Source organism: Thalia democratica, chromosome 1 (genome assembly GCF_965202585.1).
Source record: "Thalia democratica chromosome 1, ktThaDemo2.hap1.1, whole genome shotgun sequence".
NCBI lineage: Eukaryota > Metazoa > Chordata > Thaliacea > Salpida > Salpidae > Thalia > Thalia democratica.
The window spans coordinates 87,751,591-87,772,351 of record NC_139165.1 but is presented as its reverse complement, the minus strand read 5'-3'; the positions used below and the strand labels follow the sequence as shown (position 1 = coordinate 87,772,351).

The window sequence follows — 20,761 nt, the reverse complement described above, 5'->3', positions numbered from 1 at the left end:
AATAAAATACATGTTATTTTCAGGACTGATTACGGTAGCAAAATATTAAATACCAATGAACAAAATATAATTAAAAACATTATAATTACATATATAAACTTGCTTGAGGTATTAACTTGTTTTTAAAACAGGGTGCAAAAAACTTAGTTATATGTTTAAGATAAAATTTAAAAACTAAACTTTAAGCAAAGACTAAATTAAATTTGTGGCATTTTTAATTCATCAATCTAAAACAACAATCTTTATTCATATGTTATGGCAAACCATTTACTTCTATTTTTAATATTAAACCTAAAGTATCTCCATAAATACGTAAATAATAGATGTCTATATTTCTTTTTATATAACTGACTTAGCTCAGAAAATAAAAAAAGCATTTTTTTATACTTGCAATCAAGCTAATTAATAAAAAAAAACTATTTGTAGTCAGTGCTAAAGAGCACTAACTTTTTTAAACTGTAAATTGCAATTTTTAAATTTTAGGAAAAGTAAATATAAAACGAGAAATTGCTTAATATAAAAGATAAATAATTAAGAGATTAATACCATTAATAATAGTGAAATAGTTTTAAACATGTAATACTGAATTGTATTTTTAATAAGTTTGAATTTTTTTATTAAATTTTATACCACTTTTTTCGTTTTATTTCATTTTTTAGTTGTTATATATTTTAAAAGACTTAAAATGATAAACTTTTTCTTTCAATTTAGAAATTTTTACACTGTATATAGTTATTGAAACGTTTAACATAAAAATAGTTTTTTTTTGACTTGAATCATTTGATGGAGCATAACATTTTGAGTTAAAAAAAAACCTTTTGATAAGTATTTAATATGAAGTGTTTAGTTATTTTAGCAGAATTAATATTCTAAAAACTCATCTTTTATGACTGTTATAAATATTACTTTACTTTGGATATTTGTCGAATCTCGACTTGTGAACACTGAATAAGTTAAAGCTTTAAATAATGCAAGACTAAAATAACACAAAACTTTGAATAAAAATTTTTCTTTGTATAAATAAACTATACATATTCATAGTTAAAATATAGTAGCCATTTGAAAAGTTTTTTTTTATTAATCTGTTTAATAATGTTTTACAGAAATATGTACAGTAATTAACTACACTTAACTAAGTTTACATTAGTTTCTAAATTATTCACTAAGGTGAGGAGGGCTATTAGCTATAAAAAACTCAACTACTGTTTGATATGTAACAAGTTTTACATTTAGTTTTATGTTGTTTAGTATTGTATCTTAGTTGAGTAGTTTATTATATAGTATATCTTAGTTGAGTAGTTCTTTAACATCTTGAAGTGTAAATTACTATATATTAAGTAAGTTTTATTAAAAAATAACCTGATTGTTGTTGAATAAGTTGTGTTACACAAAATAAATTTTATAAGTTTGTGTAGCTATCTTTTAAAATATCAAAAATGCATAAAGTTAATAAAAAAAGTTTTGAAAATGAATTAATAAAACATAACAACATACTTATTAACTATTAATGTTTATGAAAAAGTAAAACACTTTTTCTCTACATCACTACTCACATTAAAAAATTCAAAAAAAAACAACAACTTAATCTCAAATTAAATAATTTTTATTTAGATTACTAAGAAGAACGATTAAAAAGGTGAACACCACAGAGGCAAATGTTTTATCTAAAGGACTAGAATATAAATTTAGCTTGACTCATGACAGTTAAAAGTCTATCAGGGCAGTCTTTGGTCACTTAGGACTTTTTATTTTAAACAATAAGTGGCAACCCTGAAAATCTATTATAATTAGTTTAAACCTAAATAATGCCTTTTTTATAATTTGGGTAATTCAGGTTATCAATAAAAAAACTTTGTTTTTTTAGAACCTATTTGTAATTCAATAAGTAACTTTTAATTCTATCTTCGAAACAAAGTATAGTTTTTTTTAAGTTTGTTCCAAAAAACTTTGTCTTTTATTCTAGTTTCCAAGGTATTTTTCTCTCATTATTATGACTAATAAAATTATTTTTTTTAATAAGTTTACAATAAATCTCTAAGTTTTTGACTTTCACTATTTCAAAAAACCCAGGCTAGTTATAACAAAGTGCCACACACTCAGAATACTCGAGGATAACTCCAGCTAGTTTCTACTTTTTTTTAAATTAAGGATGACTCAAGTCAGTTAAATTTTAAGATCTTTGTAAATATCAGGACTACTTTTATCTTGATTTTAAATGAGATTTAGCCAAGTTAGTTTCTTGTTTTTTTAAACTAAATAACCAGCTTATTTTATAGACTTTTTAATGAATTAAAAAACTCAATATCACTTAGACATTTTAAACTTAATTTGATAAGTTTTTATTATTATATTTAGAAGTCAAAGTTAGACTTACATTTAAAAAATTAATACATTTCATTCAGATAAGCCTCAAACCAGAAGGTGTTGTAGAAAAGTAATTTCCAAATTTGAATTAATATTGTTATTTTCAATCTATGTGGATTTTACAATTACTAAAATTATACTACAGGGTAGCTGTTAAACCTGAAATTTGATAAACTTAAAATAAAACAATGGAAAAACAATAAGTTTTGAAACACTAAAAATAATGATAAACCCTGGATTTTCCAACAATTACCAATGTAATATACTTAAATTCTTATTACATATGAACAATATATCATGTATATGTATTTTTAATATTCATAACTATTTAACATAATTGTTTTACTTTAAGTTTAGCTTTATAATATAAATGGACAAAAACTTTTACAATATTAAAACCTGTGAGAAACTCAAAAAACGTAAAGATTATTTTTTAAAAGCCTATGGCAACTTTTATAATTATATAAAACATTAATCTTAGTTAAAATTTCATTTATTATATTACTTGTAATTTTTTCTATAAAATTAATTTTAATATTAAGTAAAATTTTAAATTGTAGCAGCATAAATAAAGCACTGTTGTTTTCATAACTTTTTACAAAAATCAATTGTAAGAGTATGTACTTTTTCTTAGTTAATGACATAAAACTGTAATTAAAAGGTATTGAAGCATGGAACGTAGAAAAACAATGTAAAAAAAAATTACTCAAAGTTTTAGTTTGTTTATTAATTATATACATCATGTTAAGTACATTCTGTGACAAGATTTTATTAGGATATGAAAATAGTTTCCAAAAAAGGAGGAATGTTGTCCTCATATAGGCGGTTTGAGTTATTAGAATTTAAGTGCGAAGAAGTAATTAGGTAACTTACTAATAAAGAAGCGAAATATATTGTTAGAGCAAATATTTTAGAAATTTTAGCCATGTGGGTGTTTTTAAAAGGGAAATTGTAAAACCTTTCATTTTAGTAATAATCTAAATTTAAGAAGTATTTATTAAGAAACCTTAAATAAAAGTTTTTAGGTTGTAGAACTTCAAACAATTTCAAAACTAAACCTTGTGCTTGTAGATAATTGCTTAATTATTGTTTTATTGGATGGTGTATCTAATGGTTTTTATATTTAAATTACAAAAAAAAAACTTAAACTCTTACATTTAAATTTGTTATAGTTTTTTAGTCATTAAAAAATGTTTGTGATTACAAAATAATGTTGAATTTTAAACTATCATAAATTACATTAAAGTTACTAATCAACTTAGTTTTTATCAATATTTACTAACATATAATAAAAGTTAGTATGTATAAAAGGCCTTGAATTTTTTGCTTGAGAACATATCTTTCATAACATTCTTTTTTTTTAATCAAATTTTATTAAAATGTCAAGTTTATTTTAAGTATAACATATAGATAAAAAAAGATCAATATTTGTTGTATGAAGTACTAGAATGTAGTCAGACAATGTATATAATAAGAGAATCTTAATAAAAATATTATTTTACACTGTAATCAAATTTAGTGTAGAGCATTATTTTATCATGTAAAGTTCCTAACAACACATTTAACAACAGACTAAATAAACAAATGTCAAAAACCTTTAAAATTTTCATTCTGCTTTTGCTGGCGTGTTGCGGCACCTGCGATTGGTGGGTTTTATACAGTAAAGATGGTAAACTGGAGAGAAGAACACCTCATAGTGTGTTAGAGGGAGATGAGACAACGTTGCAGTGTTTAGTATATTAGAGTGATGCCATTAAAAGCAAAACTCTCGTCAAGTGGTATATATTACGTTACTTTTGTATTAGTTTTTGCTTAAAAGTAATCTTTTTTTTTAAAACACACTTTGAAAATTATTGTCTTGGTGTTTTAGATACAGCTTTGATTTACTTTATCTTCAATGCAGTTTTGTTTTTGAATGTATTTTTAAGTTTGTTAGTTAACATACGACTAAATAAATAAACTTACATGGAAACATTCCTTGATTTTTTGAAATAAAAACTTAATTTTTGAAAATAATATAGAAAATTTAAATAAAATCAAGAGTTGCCCCCATGAAGGTTTTTTATAATCGTTCTAACAAACTCTATACTTTTGTAAAAATTGTCACATACAAAATATTTTCTTAAATACAGTTTACATTATAAATTAATTTTTAAAAAGACAGCTTATGTAAAATTTTATTTATGGAAGCAAAAATTTTGTACAAGGTGTTTTATGATATTTCTCAAGCATGAAAATACTTCTGGCTGAAAACTTCAAGTTCCTTATTGTCTGTATAATATATATTTTTATCAACTACGAATAATATAATAAGAATAGTGCATTGAAATTACTGTAATAAAAACACTTCTCAACCACTGTCTTATAAAATAAAAGGTTTTGTCAACCTGATAAATCGAAGAGTTCAATAGGAGAATTCATAGCTGGAGGGCTGATAGACCAAAAGGGGACGTGCAGAAAAGTAGGTGAAGGCAAGAACATGACCGAAATGTGCATGAAGAAGGGTACTTACGATCTGGTAGTGAAAAATCCGCACAGGTCTTGTTATTTTGAACATTTTGCTATTTCGTTTAAAGATTAATTTTGGTGAATCAATAAATAGAACTTTTCAAACTGTTACACATGCCAAGCTTGTATGATAGATTCGTTGAGATTTTTTGTTATACCCGAGCAACGAGTAATTTGTTTAATTTATTTATTTTAGCTAAACTTTTCATACAAGTCAAAAAACAAAAATTGTGTAAGCAAACAATTAAATTTAAACTTGATTGTAATGTGTATCATAATAGTTGCCACAGGTTACAGATATTAACATACTTGATAAGCATAAGAGTTGTCAAAATACTATGGTCATGCCAATTAAGTAATGAAATGTAAAACTTTTGTTTTTTTATTAAGATTTGACTCTAGAGTAAAATAAAATATTTTGTTTTAACGAAAGTAATCTGGACTGAGACTAAATACTAGGGCAGGCTAGACTATTTTTCAAAACTTTGGCGAAATGAAGAAGGGTACTTAAATTTTGATTGTTTTTGCACAATATTGATAGTATTAATGCATTTTTAAAAAACTTAAGTTAATTAAAATATTTATTTTTTTCATTAAGTTCTTTTTCTTATGTTTTTCTATAAGGCTCGATTAGTAGTTTTTTATCACTATGTTTTTTTTTCAAAAATCTTACAAAGCATGCTGATTGTTATTTTTAGTCTATCAGGCAGGTTTTATTCTCAAACAACCCCGTATCAGACTTTTCTGGTTTGTTTTTTTATTATTTTATTTTAATTTAATAGTACAATTCTGTTTCTCAAAGTTATTTAAATTTCATATATGGCTTTAAACGTTTTCTTTATTTTAAACCGATTAGAAACAAAGCTTATAAACAATTATCAAAGTATATTCTTTTTACTTCTCAATTACTGTATTAGACTTGATGTTTTTTATATGCAAAAACAGATCGGACGGCGGAATTTACACTTGCCAGGTGCTCAACACTGCCAACAACAAACCCATGCTGTACGGCGTCACGAGCTCAGCGTCGTCTACGAACCATCCAAGCCCACAATAGAGTACATACCCAGGCGCATAGTGAAAAACGGAAAGTTCACGCTCCAGTGCGTTTCCGACACCAAGTACGAACCCCTGCCGACGCTTGAGTGGTTCTTCAACGGCAACATGCTGAGACTGCAATCTCAAGAGTGAAGAGACTCTTTGGGAGTTGAAGTCGATCCCGGCGGTTTGTTGACCTTTAAACATTTTAATGCGCACAACCACGGGGAATACTACTGCACTGCTTCCATGGTTGATTATGGGCATGACGGAATTAATTATCCTGCCGAAGAAATCCCGAGCTACAAAACCAAGCTGGAGGTTTCCTTCTGGTCGGACGCGGTCATCGGCGGGTTCTGCGGCGGTTCGGTTTTGCTCACAAGTTTGTGTGCTTGTTTGTACAGGCAGTTCAGATATCTCTGCTTGGTGCCCGAGCGCATTGCAGAGTCCAAGCGCCTGGCAAGGTTCAATAGGTTCCATGGTAGCCGTCCTGCAAACAATATCGCTTCAAACACCCATCACTCTGGAAAGGCTGAAAACAATGGGATCAATCGAAAGCTCACAAGAACAATGAACCGTCAAACAAGCATGATCTGTTTAAAGTTACACCCGAAAGTGAGGAAAACCCTTCGGAAAGTCAAAAAAACAATGAAAGTTTAATTCAAGAAAAAAATAAATCTGCTCAACACATCCACAATACAAGGAATCCCAATCGGGTAATACTGGTCAGAGCAAAGATGAGCCATAAAGACAGTAAAGGTCGGTCAGAAATTCATAAGAGATTCACGTAAACATTAAAACTTAAAAAAAAGATTCCCCTATCTACCCGGTAATAGTTCAACAAAGCTTTCCAGAGACATTGACTCGTGATTATGCAGAATCTAACAAGAATGCTTCACGAAGCAATGCAAATCAAAATCAACTTCAGCTCGGCTATGCAAGTCCAAGGGAAAATCAACAATACTCTCCTGAACAAAATTCTGTGAATCATAACTTTGCAAACGGAGCTTCCAACACTCAAGCAAGTCAGGGTACACAAAATATCAACCATGTGTCACATGCTCGTCAAATGCATCAAGCTCAGCAGAGTTATCCAAGTTCCGACACTTTAGCCACCTTAGCTTCACCTGGTTATGCAAATTCTAACGGAGCACTACAAAAAGTTGCAAACCAAAATGCAGCTCCACAAAGATATGTCAACCCAAATTTAGCTTTGAAAGTAAATTCCAATTCTAAATTTGCCCAGCCAGTCTTTTTGAATCAAGATATAGACTTACAAAGACATTTGAACCCAAATAAAGCTACAAAAAAACTTTGCAAATCATAATATCACTCTACAAAGAAATGCAAACCCGAATACCGTTCCACAAAGTTTTTTTAAAGTCATAGTGTAAATACACAAATGTATGAGAATCGTAATGTAGCTCCAAAAATATATTCAAGCCCAAATGTAGTTTCCCAAAGCTTTGCAAACCCAAATTTTATTCTACAAACTTATGCAAACCAAAATATGGTTCCACAAAGACATGTAAACCAAAATATAGTTCAACAAAGTTGTATTAACCCAAATATGGTTCCACAAAGACATTTAATCCCAAACATGGTTCAACGAAATTATACTGACCCAAATATGGTTCCAAAAAGACATATAAATTAAAAATGGTTGTACAGAGACATCCAAATCCAAATATGGATCCACAAAGACATGTAAACCCAAATATGGTTTCACAGAGACATCCGAATCCAAATATGCTTCCACAAAGACATGCCAACCCCAATAGAGTTCAACCCAGTCATGCTAATCAGAATGGCGCTCAACAGCCCTGCTCCAGACGCCAACTGACCGTATTGAAGCTGGAGGAAGGTAGGAAAGTGAAAATACCCGAGTCGATGGCGTGGATCAGCAATCCGTCCAACTACACTTACTAACATTTTTATTGATGAGCTGAAATTAGTTATCTGGTGTTCGAATTAGTGAATTTGTTGTTCGGAAACTTTTTACAGATAAAAATTGGTGTTATCATGGATAACTTTTTGAGTTGTGTATAGCTTTTTGTTATTTGAAGTACTTTCTGAATGTTTTTGACAATTTTGAAGAATTAAAATACAAGCTAACTTACTTTTTTACAAAAATAAACATAATTTGTTAGGTTTTTTTACAAAAAAAGATAAACATTACTTAACTATTACATAAATAAATACAAGTTACTAGATTTTTTTGCTTCATTTTTAATTGCTTTCTAACGAGTCTGGTATATACACAATTCTTTTTGAGTTGTAGTAAATATAGTTTTTAACTTATTAAAATTAATCAGTTAAATGCATAAAAATAAATTTCTGTTTATTTTTTTTGTTAGCATTTTGTTTAAAAAAAATATAGATGTTTTAATGAAGCTTGTTTTTTTTATCTTATTAAAATTTCATAAGTAGAACTACCTAAGTAAAAATGTTATAATCTCTAAAATAAATTTATTATTTTTACTAGTATCTAATAAGCTCTTAATATTTATTGTTTTTATTAATGCATATAAAAATTTATTCAAAAGGAATAATTTTTTTAACAGCAATTGACTACCAAAAGTTTTAAAACTAAAAATTTTATTCGTAGCAGTACATAATTCTTATACATTTTTAATATACTAGTATAAAGCTTTTATCGAAGACTATAAAATGATTTTTTGAAGTATTATTAACACATAGACTTATGCTTAATGTAAAATTTATTGTATAAAAATTTCTGCTATGTTGCTAGTTTTTTTTTATTCTTCTGTTATGAAAAAATAATCTAGTATTAAATTTTAGGCACAATGATTAAAAGAAACTTTCCAGTTTGTAATTTTACCCTTAACCTTTTAATTTAATTGTTTTAGTGAGTGCTATTCAGGCACTTATTGCAATTTTTTTTTTTTTTTGATGAATTTGTCTAGTTTTAAGGAATATAGAATCAAAATGTCTATAAAATCCAATTACAGTAGACTACCGCTTAAGTACGCACTTGTTTTGGTACGCACCCCGCCTTAAGTACGCACTACCTGTGCTTTAATTTTCAGTCATCAAGATTTTCCGGATTAATTAATGTTTCTAGGTAGAATGGCTAACCTGCTGAGTTAGCCTGAGACTTTCACATTTTAAACTAGGATGAGTAATCCTGAGTAGTCTAAGTGGCCTGAGATTGTGACAGTTCTGTAATTAAATGTTAATAAAGTAAATACTTATGTAGTGGTTGCAGAAAAATGAAAAGAATAATGATATTTGAGTTGTAATGCTATAAAATAAATAAATCTAGATGTCAAAGTTAAAAAACCTACAATTACAACATAGTTAATTCATAATTTAATTTAAATGTATACACGTTGATGTTTTGAAAATGTTTGGTAAACACAATGCAGTTTAGTACTTTCCCTCTAACAAAACAAAATATGGAAAATATGGCAAAATATTCTTTTTTATATCATTGACTGACATTGACTTTCTATAATAAATGTGTGTATTATTTAATGTAGAAACTTTTTATAGAAAAATAAAACATTTTAAATAATATTTAAAAATTTTGCAGATTAGAATTATTGTGTTAAGTGTTATTTTAAATAAAAAGACTTGTTTATTTGGCTTAATTATTTAGTGGCTAGTTGTAAGAAATAAAACAAACAACTAAAGTTCATATTATACAATGTCGTCAAAAAGTTCGCACTACCCGTGCTAAGTACGCACTTTTTAGTCGGGTTCAATTTGCGTACTTAAACGGTAGTATACTGTAGTTGTAACTTAAATAGAGTCTTACTGAAGCACTCAGGTGTTTCTTGTAATGTTTGCAAAGTCAGAAAAAAAAACTTTTATCATTATATCCTTAATCTTATTTACTAATTTTTTTTTACTAATATTTCTAAAAACTCTTATTTTTTAACACATGAGACAATGTTTATTATTTTCCTGAATATGGTTTTAATTTATATCTTAATATAAAGGTCATCAGATTTTAATGCCTTTGTATCGATAAATTGTTGGAAGTGACCTTTTTTCTCTTTTCTCAAATATTTCCATAAGAGCTCGAAGTACGCTCTTTCGTTACTTTTAAGTTTTGACGCATGAGTTAACTTTTAGTCATTGTTTGTATTTGTTTCTTTATGTTAAGTTATGTAATTGTACTAGCATAACGATGGTGACTGATTCTAATCTTTGTTATTGTGTCAAAGTATTTTATTTTGTATCAGTTTTTTAGTATAGTTTGTTATATTTTGTCGCACTTTAAACAATGTTAACACAGTCTAACCTTATTGACTCGATTTCATTATACAAGTAGTTTAAACTTTCTTACAATCTTAATACTTCAATAAATAGTAGTTTTGCTGGTCCTTTACTTACAGTCAGCTAAAACATTTATGTACATAAATGTGATCTCCATATAAGAACGGAAGCTCTTTATTGTATTACAAATGCTACCAAAAAAAAACTAGTGTAAGTAAATAGATAATAGATTTGCAAAGTTTATCAAGAATAACTACATTTTTGCTTGAATTTATCTTTTAGTAGTTAATAAAACTTAACTACCTTAGGTGGTTGTAGAAGTATATGCAGCTGATATAAAACTTTTAATAACTTTGTTACAAAGTAGTTGAAAACTTTATTTGTTATGTAGGACACCCACATTTCTTTTAATATGATATAACACCAGCTACGATTTAAGATGGAGCATAATGCACAAGATCAGGGAAATGAAGAATATATGTAAAATCTGTAAGACTTGCAATTTGGAAAAAATTGAAATAGCACTTGCTAATAAGAAACGAATTTTAAACAAAGGACAAGAGCTCTTCTACACCTGCCCGCACTTTAGGAAATTTTATTTTAAAACTTAGCGTATTAATTCTTTTATCACTTAAATCTATTTTTGTTATTACTTGTACCCTCACTTGTTAAGCGCCATTTTGTTTTGTGTTGTTATAAGCTAAATCCAAATCTATATAGAACAAATCATCTATTGTAAGTATAAATAATATTCAAAATTTAAAAAGTCTTTTTCACTATTATAAAACTTTTAATTTTGTTAACTAATTATCTAGTAATAGCACTATACATTTTTAATTTTAATTTGAATTCAATTATATTTTTTTGCATTATTGTATTTTCTTAAGTTGTCCATCGTCTTATGTTTATTTTATTTTACAGGCCTGAAGATCCCTTAGGGGAGAAACATTGTTGCCTTTGTAAATAAATAAATTTAAAAATTAACTTTGTCTCCAAAACCAAAATTGTCGAGACCTGTTGTGCCCAAGGAATAATCCTTGCATATAATAATATGATATTTAAAAAGATATTTTTAATGTTATTTAAAATTTTTCTTTAATTCTTTTTAATTTTTTGTATTGTTTTGTAATTTTAAACCGTCATTTAAAACTAACCTTGACTTAATATGCATGTTTTAGTGTTGTGTCAATTTTAAAATATCTACCAGGATTATTTTAACTACTTATTCTTGAAAATAAAATTTCATCTACAGCGACTAGATTGATTTCATTTAATACTGTTATACTATTTATTCTAAATCTTTCTTCAAGCTTTAGTTTACTTTACAATTATCTTACTTATTATAGAAATTCTAAACAGGTTTAATTAATAGTCTTACACTACTTGGATAATGAGTGAAAAAGGTTTAAAGCTTAAATCATACTTATTCAAAGATGTAAATAAGATAACAGCTGGTACTAAAGAAAGTAAACTAGAAGATACTCTGAAAACTGAACACCTAAGCAATTATGTTAATAAACTTGAAGTTTGTACTTTTGTTGAGAAATGTATTACAAAAGCACAACAGAAGAAAACATTAGAGAATGCCATTAAATACTCAAAAGCTAGCAAAGACTTTTCCTATCCAAGTATGTTTATAATAAGTGAAATTATTATGTTTAAAAAACAATTGATAAACTACATTTTTACAGTTTTAAAGTATTTATTTTGTATTTTTAAAATGTTAGTTTAGGTAAACCTATGTTACTAATTTTTCTTAACCCAATACTATAAATCTAGTCTAAATATAAGACGAAATTTTAACTTAAAAATTAAGTATAAGCTTTAATTTTTTAACTCTTTTAAAATTTTTTGTTATTCATTAATTATGTTTAATAATAATACATTTATTTTTGATTTGTATATTTTTGTTAATAATAATATTTTTACCTTATTATACTCTGACATGCTTGAATTTTCAAATAATGCAATAACTTAGTTTTTGTTATATTTTTCACGCATGAATAAGTTTTTAAAGAACAGTATAAATAACTAACATTGTTATATGCAGTTTAATATTTTATTTTTGCTTAAAAAGGTTACAATTTTTGCTATTGAAACCGGTCGCGAAAAAAATATATAATTTGCATAAATCTATTTATGATGATAATAATACAAAAGTTATGTGAATAATGGCTAACAGTTATCGAATCTTTGTATTTAAAGATGTTAACTTTATTTTTACTGGTTTGTAAATTAATGTCAAACCTTTTTGAATATTTTTTCAGGAAAAGTTACACTACAAGAGCTTTACATTGTCCAAGCTATTCAGCTAAATAAATTAGTTTTAGACGACAATGAAGAACAAAAACTAGTCAAATGTCTCAAAGATAAAATAAGTCCTGAAGACTTTCGCATGTATCTCATTCTTTTAAAGTTGTTTTGTTCTTCGAGTCAAGACGCTTTAATATACGTAGATAGTCGTTTTTTGATGATTTCAGAGGCAGACAGTTTTTTGCAATTGGAAGTAAATCTTCTTAAAGAAATTATTTCTAGATCAAGTTTGTTAGTTACAACTGAGATTGAAGTTTACGAAGCTGTTGATAAATGGATCAAATACAACTATGAAGAAAGAGGAAAGTTTTCAAAAAGGCTTCTAAACGAGATACGTCTTCCACTGTTAGAATATAAAACCTTAAAAACTATCTTAACTGAACAGAGCTGTTTTACAAAGAACAAAGATTCCCTAGCGGTCGTAAATGAAATTTTGAAAGGCAACTTTGATTTTTATAGGAATAAACCGAGCAAGTTTTTCACAGCAAGATGCTGCGGTCACAATTCATTTGACATTTTGTATTTTGGGGGTGAGGGAAAAGTTGATGAAGTTGTTGATAACAAAGTACTGCGAATAAAGAATTCCGACCACTTTAACAGTTCAGAAACTGTTTCTTCATTAGTGAAAAAACGTTATAACTCTAAAGTGGTTTATCTCAGAGGAAATGTCTACATTTTCGGTGGTTTTGATGTCCCAGATAGTAACTCGTGGAAAAGAATTGTAAAAGAAGTAGAAATGTACAGCCATCTTGCGAAAACGTGCAAAGTAGTAGCAAATATAGAAGATATAAATGACTATGACTACTATTGTTATGCGGTATGCGGTTTCATGGATAAAATTTATTTGTTCGGAGGTTATGATGACTGTCATACTGAAAGAGACTTGTGTATAGAGTTTGATACGTACAGTTGCTCTTGGAAGCACAAATCAAAGATGATCGAAATAAGAGAACATCCTGCTGCATGCGTTTTTGAAGAGAAAATCATCGTATCTGGTGGCATGCAATATACAGGCGATGAGTTTGTTAATTTTGTCAATTATTTCGATGAAGACAACCATCAAACATTAGATACAGTTGAAGCTTACGACCCAATAGACGACACTTGGACAGAATTTCCAACTATGAACTATTCAAGATGTCTCCATGAGTCAGTTGTAGTTAAGAATAATTTGTATGTTCTTGCAGGAGGAACTTATATCAATGAAGTTTATGATTCTACTTCTAAAAAGTTCGCTGTTCTTAAACCATCATTCAGACTGTACGACATAACATCAAATAGACCATTTGCAGTCTTTAGTGTTGGACGCAAATTTTATACTTATTTTAAAGGTTCATCGAGTATTTTTTGCTTCGATACAGTAAAGGGTGAGTGGTGTGAAAAACCTAGCGAACCAACGAAACATCTCACCAGCTTTTCTGCTATCACAGCTCCTCGTCTTTAAAATGAGAATCTAGGAATAAGTTGTTTCTTAGTTTTCTAAACATTTAAACAAATGAAGATTCTAAGTGTATAATAAACATCATGGCTATAAAAAATGGCCAAATGTTGTTGAAAAGTTTATTTAAACTATTTATCTTTGTCTATTTCGTAATACGTTTTCGGATAAAAAGCATTTTGTAAAATTTATTCATATTTACTTATAGTATAAAAAATGTACACAATTATAGCTAATTTAATTTTAATACGGATTTTAAGTAAAATTTTTCTATAAATATTCTTTAGTATAGGTAACAACTTTTTATTCTACTATAAAAATTAGCTAATTTATAAATAGTAATAAGGCATTATGTGATGCAAAAATTGATATTTTAAAATTTGTATTCTACTATGTTCTCTTACAGCTCTAATTTAAAATGTTTTAATTTGATTCCTGTTTCTTTCGATTAGAAATGTGAAAAACTAGAATTTAGTATGAATCTAAGTTTTTAAGTTGCGAATATAACGTTTTTTAATCCTCTTCGCTTCATTTCTTTGTAAATAAACTACATTTATAGAATCATTTTGTACGAATTTATTTGCTTATCTTATTTAACCAGTATTTAATTTGGTCATTATTATATAATAATCTTAAGGTTAGTTCTTAAACTAATGTTTAGACTGACTTAGCTAAATAATGTAGAAGTTTTAGAAGTGTTAATTGAACTTATACTACTGTTTAACAAAAGTAGGTTTTCTAAGGTTGTAAAAAATTTAAACTACTGGTTTAGCTGAAATCAAGTCTGCAAGTTGAGAATGTATTTTACAAAGAATAAATTAGATGGTTGTTACTTTTACACGAGCCTCCATTTTGCACGAGCGTAACTTTTGTACTAGGGGTCGCTTTTTGAAAAATATTGTTTTTTTATAAATATTAAGAGTTTCTTCATATATTGGCAGTTTAGTATTTGACCTAAACTTCACTTCTTGTTTGTGTATATTCGATAAAGTTTTTGATTCATTTTCATTCTCCTACTGATTATCAAATGTCATTACTTCATCATAAGTTTTAGGTTGGTCAAATCGTAAAACATGAATTGTGTCTTCATCTAGTATGAACGTAAATATAATACTCCGTATAAACACAAAAAATACTATCTAACTGTTTTTTCTTTGTTCATTTTATTGATATACTAAAAGTATTTTACCAAACAATATGTACCAATTACAGTTGTTTCAAACATGTATCATCCAAAACTCTTCTCCCTTGAAATAACATTGCTTTTACAACAATTCACCAAAGTTGAAATATAAACGCAATTAGCGGAACTGCGTTTAAAATAATACCCCAATCTGGTAAACCTTTTCCTAGGCTACAGCTTTTGAAATAATATATAAAAGAATTCTCGATAAATTTAATTAAAAGTTATAAATTCTTGATTAGTTTAAAATTGTTTTTTTTTAATGTAAATACTTTATAACTACATTCAAATGAAATTGTTTGAAAATACAAAGCTCCTAATATCAAAACATATTTTAGTTACCGTTTAATTTTAGTTTTTTACAACAAACATTTTTTTAAAATTTATTTTCAACAACTAACCACAATATATAGGCATTACCTGTGTTTGTAGTATTTGTTTGATTACTGACTATCTTTAAAAAAGTGCTGTCATATTATTTTCTGTATAAGTAATGTAAACTTTGTTTAAAAATAAAACCAATACTTTTTTTTTTGCAGCTAACCTATAACAGTAAAAGTTAAACTTAGTTTTAAAGTCATTAATTTAAAAACTTTAACAGAAAAAAACTATAAAATTAATTATAATGTTATTCTTTACTAGAACAAAAGCTAAAAACTAAATTTTGAAAGAGTTTTTTTTTGAATTTAGTGTAATGAAGAATTTCTCGAATAGTTTTAAACAGTTTATTTTATTATGTAAATAGTTTATAACTGTATTCTAATAAAAATGTTTGAAAACATTAAAAAAATATAAAACTCTTATAATTTAAACATTTTTATAGCTTACAAAACAATTTAATTTCTTAGTAATCAAACTAATGATATGTTAGTTTTACCAAAAACTTAATAACAAAAATAGTCAAAAATGGATATTGACCGCGGGTGGATTTTGAACTTGTCCCATTTTACACATACAAATTTGATACAAGCATGAGTGTTTACATGAAATTTTAAAGAAAAGTAGCTGTAAATTTAGTTTATTACTAAAAATTAGGTTCTTAATCAAAACACAGTATAATATCGAGTTGATAAAGTTAAGTTTAGTTGTCTTGATTTCTATGTAGCTGTTTTTAAGAATAGTTTGTAAAGATTTAGTCTAAAAAGGTATATGAGTTTTATAAATATTAAAGTAAAACACCTTTTGATAAAATACATTCTTAAATTTTATTCACAATTCATTAATTTTTTGAGCTCTTTAAAAAACATTTGTTATTATAGAACTGTACTTTTGTAAAATGCTTAATAATGAAAAAATAGTTAGATTTTAAAAACTGTTGTATTTCTAAGATAATTAACTTTATAAAACATTATTCTAATCATGGAATTGTTATTAAAAATTTTCAGTTATTCATAACTCCTAAAACTAGTTGTTTTGTAAAAGGTAAAAAAGTGTAGTTTCAATATATGTTAGGTATACTGATAATCTTAGAATACTATACTAAAGTGTGTGAAGCAATTTGCTTTAATAATTCTTAATTTTAATTCGGTTTATTAAAAATAATAGTAGTTTAAGATAAATTTAAGATTTTGTTTTAATAAACACTAATTAAAGATAGTATTATTGTATATTAAATGAAAAAAACTGCTCAAAAAGTTTTGTTTAAAAACCTGGATATGAAAAATCTTTCGTTTATCGAGTAATACACTACGGATACAGTTTAACGTCTTGTAAAGGGCAGTTGAAAAGACATTAATATGCATATTAAAGTTTTAGCATTTACTGAGTGTTTAATAAAAGCTATTGAACGCAGCTTAAATAACAAACTTAAACTATTATCTCTGAACGGCGTGTTTTGACTAAACTTTTTAGTCTACTTCAGTATAAGCATTTAAATATTAGAACAAAGGTACAAAGTTAATGTACAATAATACTTAATTAGGTTTAACTTTAGTTTCATAAAAAATGAAATAAAAAAAAGGAAATTATGAATAGTATATGAAACACTGTTTGTGGTTTATAATAAAAATTATTTGTATTACTACAGTTTTAGATATACCTTTAGTTATTTGAATAACTTTTAAAACTTATTTTTTACATTTATATTCGATTTAAAATATTTTTATTTTGTGTATATAATAAAAATTTTTCATTATGAAACTGATTAAAAAAAAAAATATGTTTAACTGTCATAAAAATGGAATTAAAGTGATAGTGTAAAAATGTTCAAAACATATGAAAGTAGATCCTAAATACTTTATATTGATGTCTTGTAATTTCTAATTTTAATAAAATCAAAACATTTCGAACAACTTACTTATAAAGGCTTAAATGTGACCTTTTAACTTACACTTTTAGTTTATATGTAAATAAAAACAATTGCAACCAACAATTTATTATGATAACTTTTAAAATGTTATAAAAATTAAAAACTTTTATAATTCTTTTAACATTGAATAAATTTAATAAAGTTTTGAAAACCACTAACTACAAAATTTAATTTCAAAACTTTAGTTTACAATTTTGATTAAAAAAATTTAAGTAGTATTGTCTAAAGTGTTTTACCATTAAAATCTTTAAAAAGTTCAACAAACTATAAAGTGGTAATAAATTTGAGAAAAATGATATAAATCAAAAGTGTTCCCAGACCGGGAATCGAACTCGGGCCGCGAGGGTGAGAGCCACGAATCCTAACCACTAGATCACCTGGGAAGGCGACAGAATGCAAGTTTAACAATTTATATACTTACGCTTAAGTAAACACCTATATATTGTGCGTGCTAAAGTGTTTAGGAGAAAAGTATAAAACATTCATTGTCTGTAGCTTGTCGTCGATGTAACAGTTTTATGTAACTAATCTTTATTTTAAAACTATCTTTTGCTTTTTATTTTTTAGTAGCAGAAACAATTAACACGCTTTAATACAAAAGCAACCATGAAGTTGTTTAGAAACTACTTAATTTTAAGTGAAAAATTGTTAAAAGCTTAAAATAAATATTCAATTATTCTTGCGTATTTTTTAAAACTTTAAAAAATTTTGTTGTACTATTTTTTTAAAATAAATGTGTATTGACTTAACTGATAAATTTTTTAACTAACTTAAAAAAAAAATTAAAACTCATTCTAAAAACTATTGAATGTCATGTTTTAAACTTTTTTAAATTATATGGTTTAAAAAAAAAGTACAATAATCGAAAAAACTTTTAGATATTTTCTAATTGAAAACAATGCTTATAATACAATGGTTTTAGTTCGAAATATTTTACATAAAAATGTATAAAAATATGTTTTCAATAAAAGTATGTTTACGTATAAACATTATAAAAAGTTCATTCAGAACCTATATAAAAATAAAAAAGAAAAAGAACAATATTTAATTAAGCTTCTTGATTTAAACTTTAGCTACTTTAAGTAAAGCTAAATACTTAAATCATTAAGACAGGAACAAACAAATTAAAAAAAAAATTAAGAAGTGATTTTAAATTTTGTCAAAAGCGTAGAAATGCATAAATATAAAATTGCTTTAAGTTAACAACTAAAATTAGAAACATAGAATATTTGATAACAAAATTTTAAAATTATTTTTAATTAAAAATTACATAAAACAGATTTTTTTTTTAATTTTTCTTTTGATCAAATTTTGTAAAAACCCTTACAAGCACAAGCATAACACATAATTAGATTAACGAAGTAAATTTTTACTGAGCCAACTTAAAAAGCTGTTAATTAGTTTATTACAAAAATTAACTAATAAAATAAATTAGTACAGTTTTTAATACCAGCTTTTACTTCATACATTTGTTTCATACAGGCAGATAATCATCAGCTGTTTAAATTCGGAAAGAGTTGAATGTGAAAAATATAAGTTAAAAGTAAAAACAAAAACAAAATATGATGAAGTTTTGTACAAGACGCATATCAGTGCAAAAAATAATTTAATTCGAAACTAACAACTAAAATAATAGAGCAACAAACAGTTATCTAAAATATTATTTTTTATCTATTAAACTTAAAAAAAAGCTAGTAAATATGTCGACAAGATAACTCTATTTATACATTTAAAGCACATATTATATGTTATTATTAAATAAAAAATCTACAATAGTTTAAACAGATTATTAAATAGTAAATGTGAGCAAGATTCAAGCACTCTAGTAAAAATATATTTATAATTAGAAAATTGTAAGATTGAAAGAAGCAAAATGTTTATCACATTAGTTTGCTGACTTCATTTCAATCAAAATACAATTTTATTTTGCATTGTTTGTATTGCTTAAAGTAAATTAATTCATTTAATAATGAGCTTTATTGGCACTACAAAGTAATCATAACTTAAATTTTGTTTAGTAACTATTTCTACGTAGTTAACTCTATGATAAATGTTGTTATTTTTTAATATAAACTTAATCTACATCAACACACGATTTAAAATAAATAAGGTCCTACAGAGACTTGAACTCGGATCACAGGAATACTCATTAATTTCATTGAACGTTTTTCTGAAAGCTGAAGCAATTTTTATTCAAATTGTAACTCTTCCTTTCACGAAAATTTTAGTACATTTAATTCGTTTGATAAAAATTTATTCAGTTGTTTGTGTACAAAATTAAACCAATTAAAACTGGAAGTAATTTGTTAGATTACGTTGTATAAAATTTTGTTCTAAATATTATCGTGTTGTAATATAACTAACATAATAGCTTAATTAATGCCTTTGTTTCAGCAGTTTAGCGGGTTTGTTATTTGTTTAACTACCAAGAAACCTTAAATTAATAAAGACAAGAGACACAGAAAGTCTAATAATAACAAGTTAATTTGCATAGAACTCTTACTTAACAATGTTCTCCTAAACTTTTTCGTATTTGTACGTAGCAGTATACACAAGCATAGGCTTAAAAACGTAAAAAGTGGTTATGTCTAGTTTTAAAGGGACGTAATGGTTAGCATTTGTGCTTCTTTCTATTGCAGCTAGGGTTCAATCTCCCGTCTAGGAGCACTTTATTAAAGAGTTAATTAAGTTTTTCGTATTTTAAATGTATTTACAGTTCGTTAATATACCTTTTAATGATTTTTTTTACAAAATAAAAGTATAATGAAAAAACTCTTTAGTTGCATCTCAAATAAAGCAAATCTTAACAAGTTTTACGAAAAAACGGTTGAGTATGTACTCATGGTTTAATTTTATGAGGCATAAGTTTATTTTAATGTGTTTAATTTTTTCACTAAAATAAAATTAATTTTAAGGTAATGTCAAAACAACAATTTTTTTTTTGTTTTTATAAATGTCATTAATCGTTGTTTTTGAAGTTAGTTTGATAAATAAATTGTTTTATGTATAAGTTTTTAAATAAAAAATAAATCACTATCTTGTTTCCTATCTTTTTTAACAAATGATCTCTTTTAAATTTTATTACATACCATTATAGGAAACTATGCAAAAGTTATTTTAAAACAACAAATTATAGGGCTATTTTAGAAAAAGCTTAAATAAGTATTTTTTAAATTGAATCTACGTAATTTTAGAAGCAGCTTAAAGTTTGAAGTATACTTTATTTCAAGATCGTTGTTTCTTAAGTTAACCTGATTAAAATTAATTTTAACATTTAAAAATACAACACAAAAACTAATGAACAAAACAGAGTTAAATAAAAAATAAATCAAAAAAAAAATAAAAATAAAACCGAATTATTGTT

At 26.1% G+C, this 20,761-nt stretch overlaps 1 protein-coding gene and 1 non-coding gene across 2 annotated transcripts; one reads left to right on the top strand and one right to left on the bottom strand.

Moving 5' to 3' along the window:
* The first annotated feature begins 12,625 nt into the window (after positions 1 to 12,625).
* LOC145840757 (kelch-like protein 32) lies at positions 12,626 to 13,912 on the top strand. The gene has a single exon (XM_082948088.1). It carries the CDS (start codon positions 12,626 to 12,628, stop codon positions 13,910 to 13,912), a length of 1,287 nt encoding a protein of 428 aa, XP_082804214.1.
* Positions 13,913 to 17,708: 3,796 nt separating this feature from the next.
* On the bottom strand, positions 17,709 to 17,780 carry Trnae-cuc (transfer RNA glutamic acid (anticodon CUC)). The gene has a single exon. It is a non-coding gene; the product is annotated as a tRNA-Glu (tRNA).
* Between the last annotated feature and the right edge of the window lie 2,981 nt (positions 17,781 to 20,761).

What these genes read in the sequence shown, in the direction of transcription:
- LOC145840757 (XM_082948088.1), top strand. Translation starts at nt 12,626, where the DNA reads ATGATTTCAGAGGCAGACAGTTTTTTGCAATTGGAAGTAAATCTTCTT.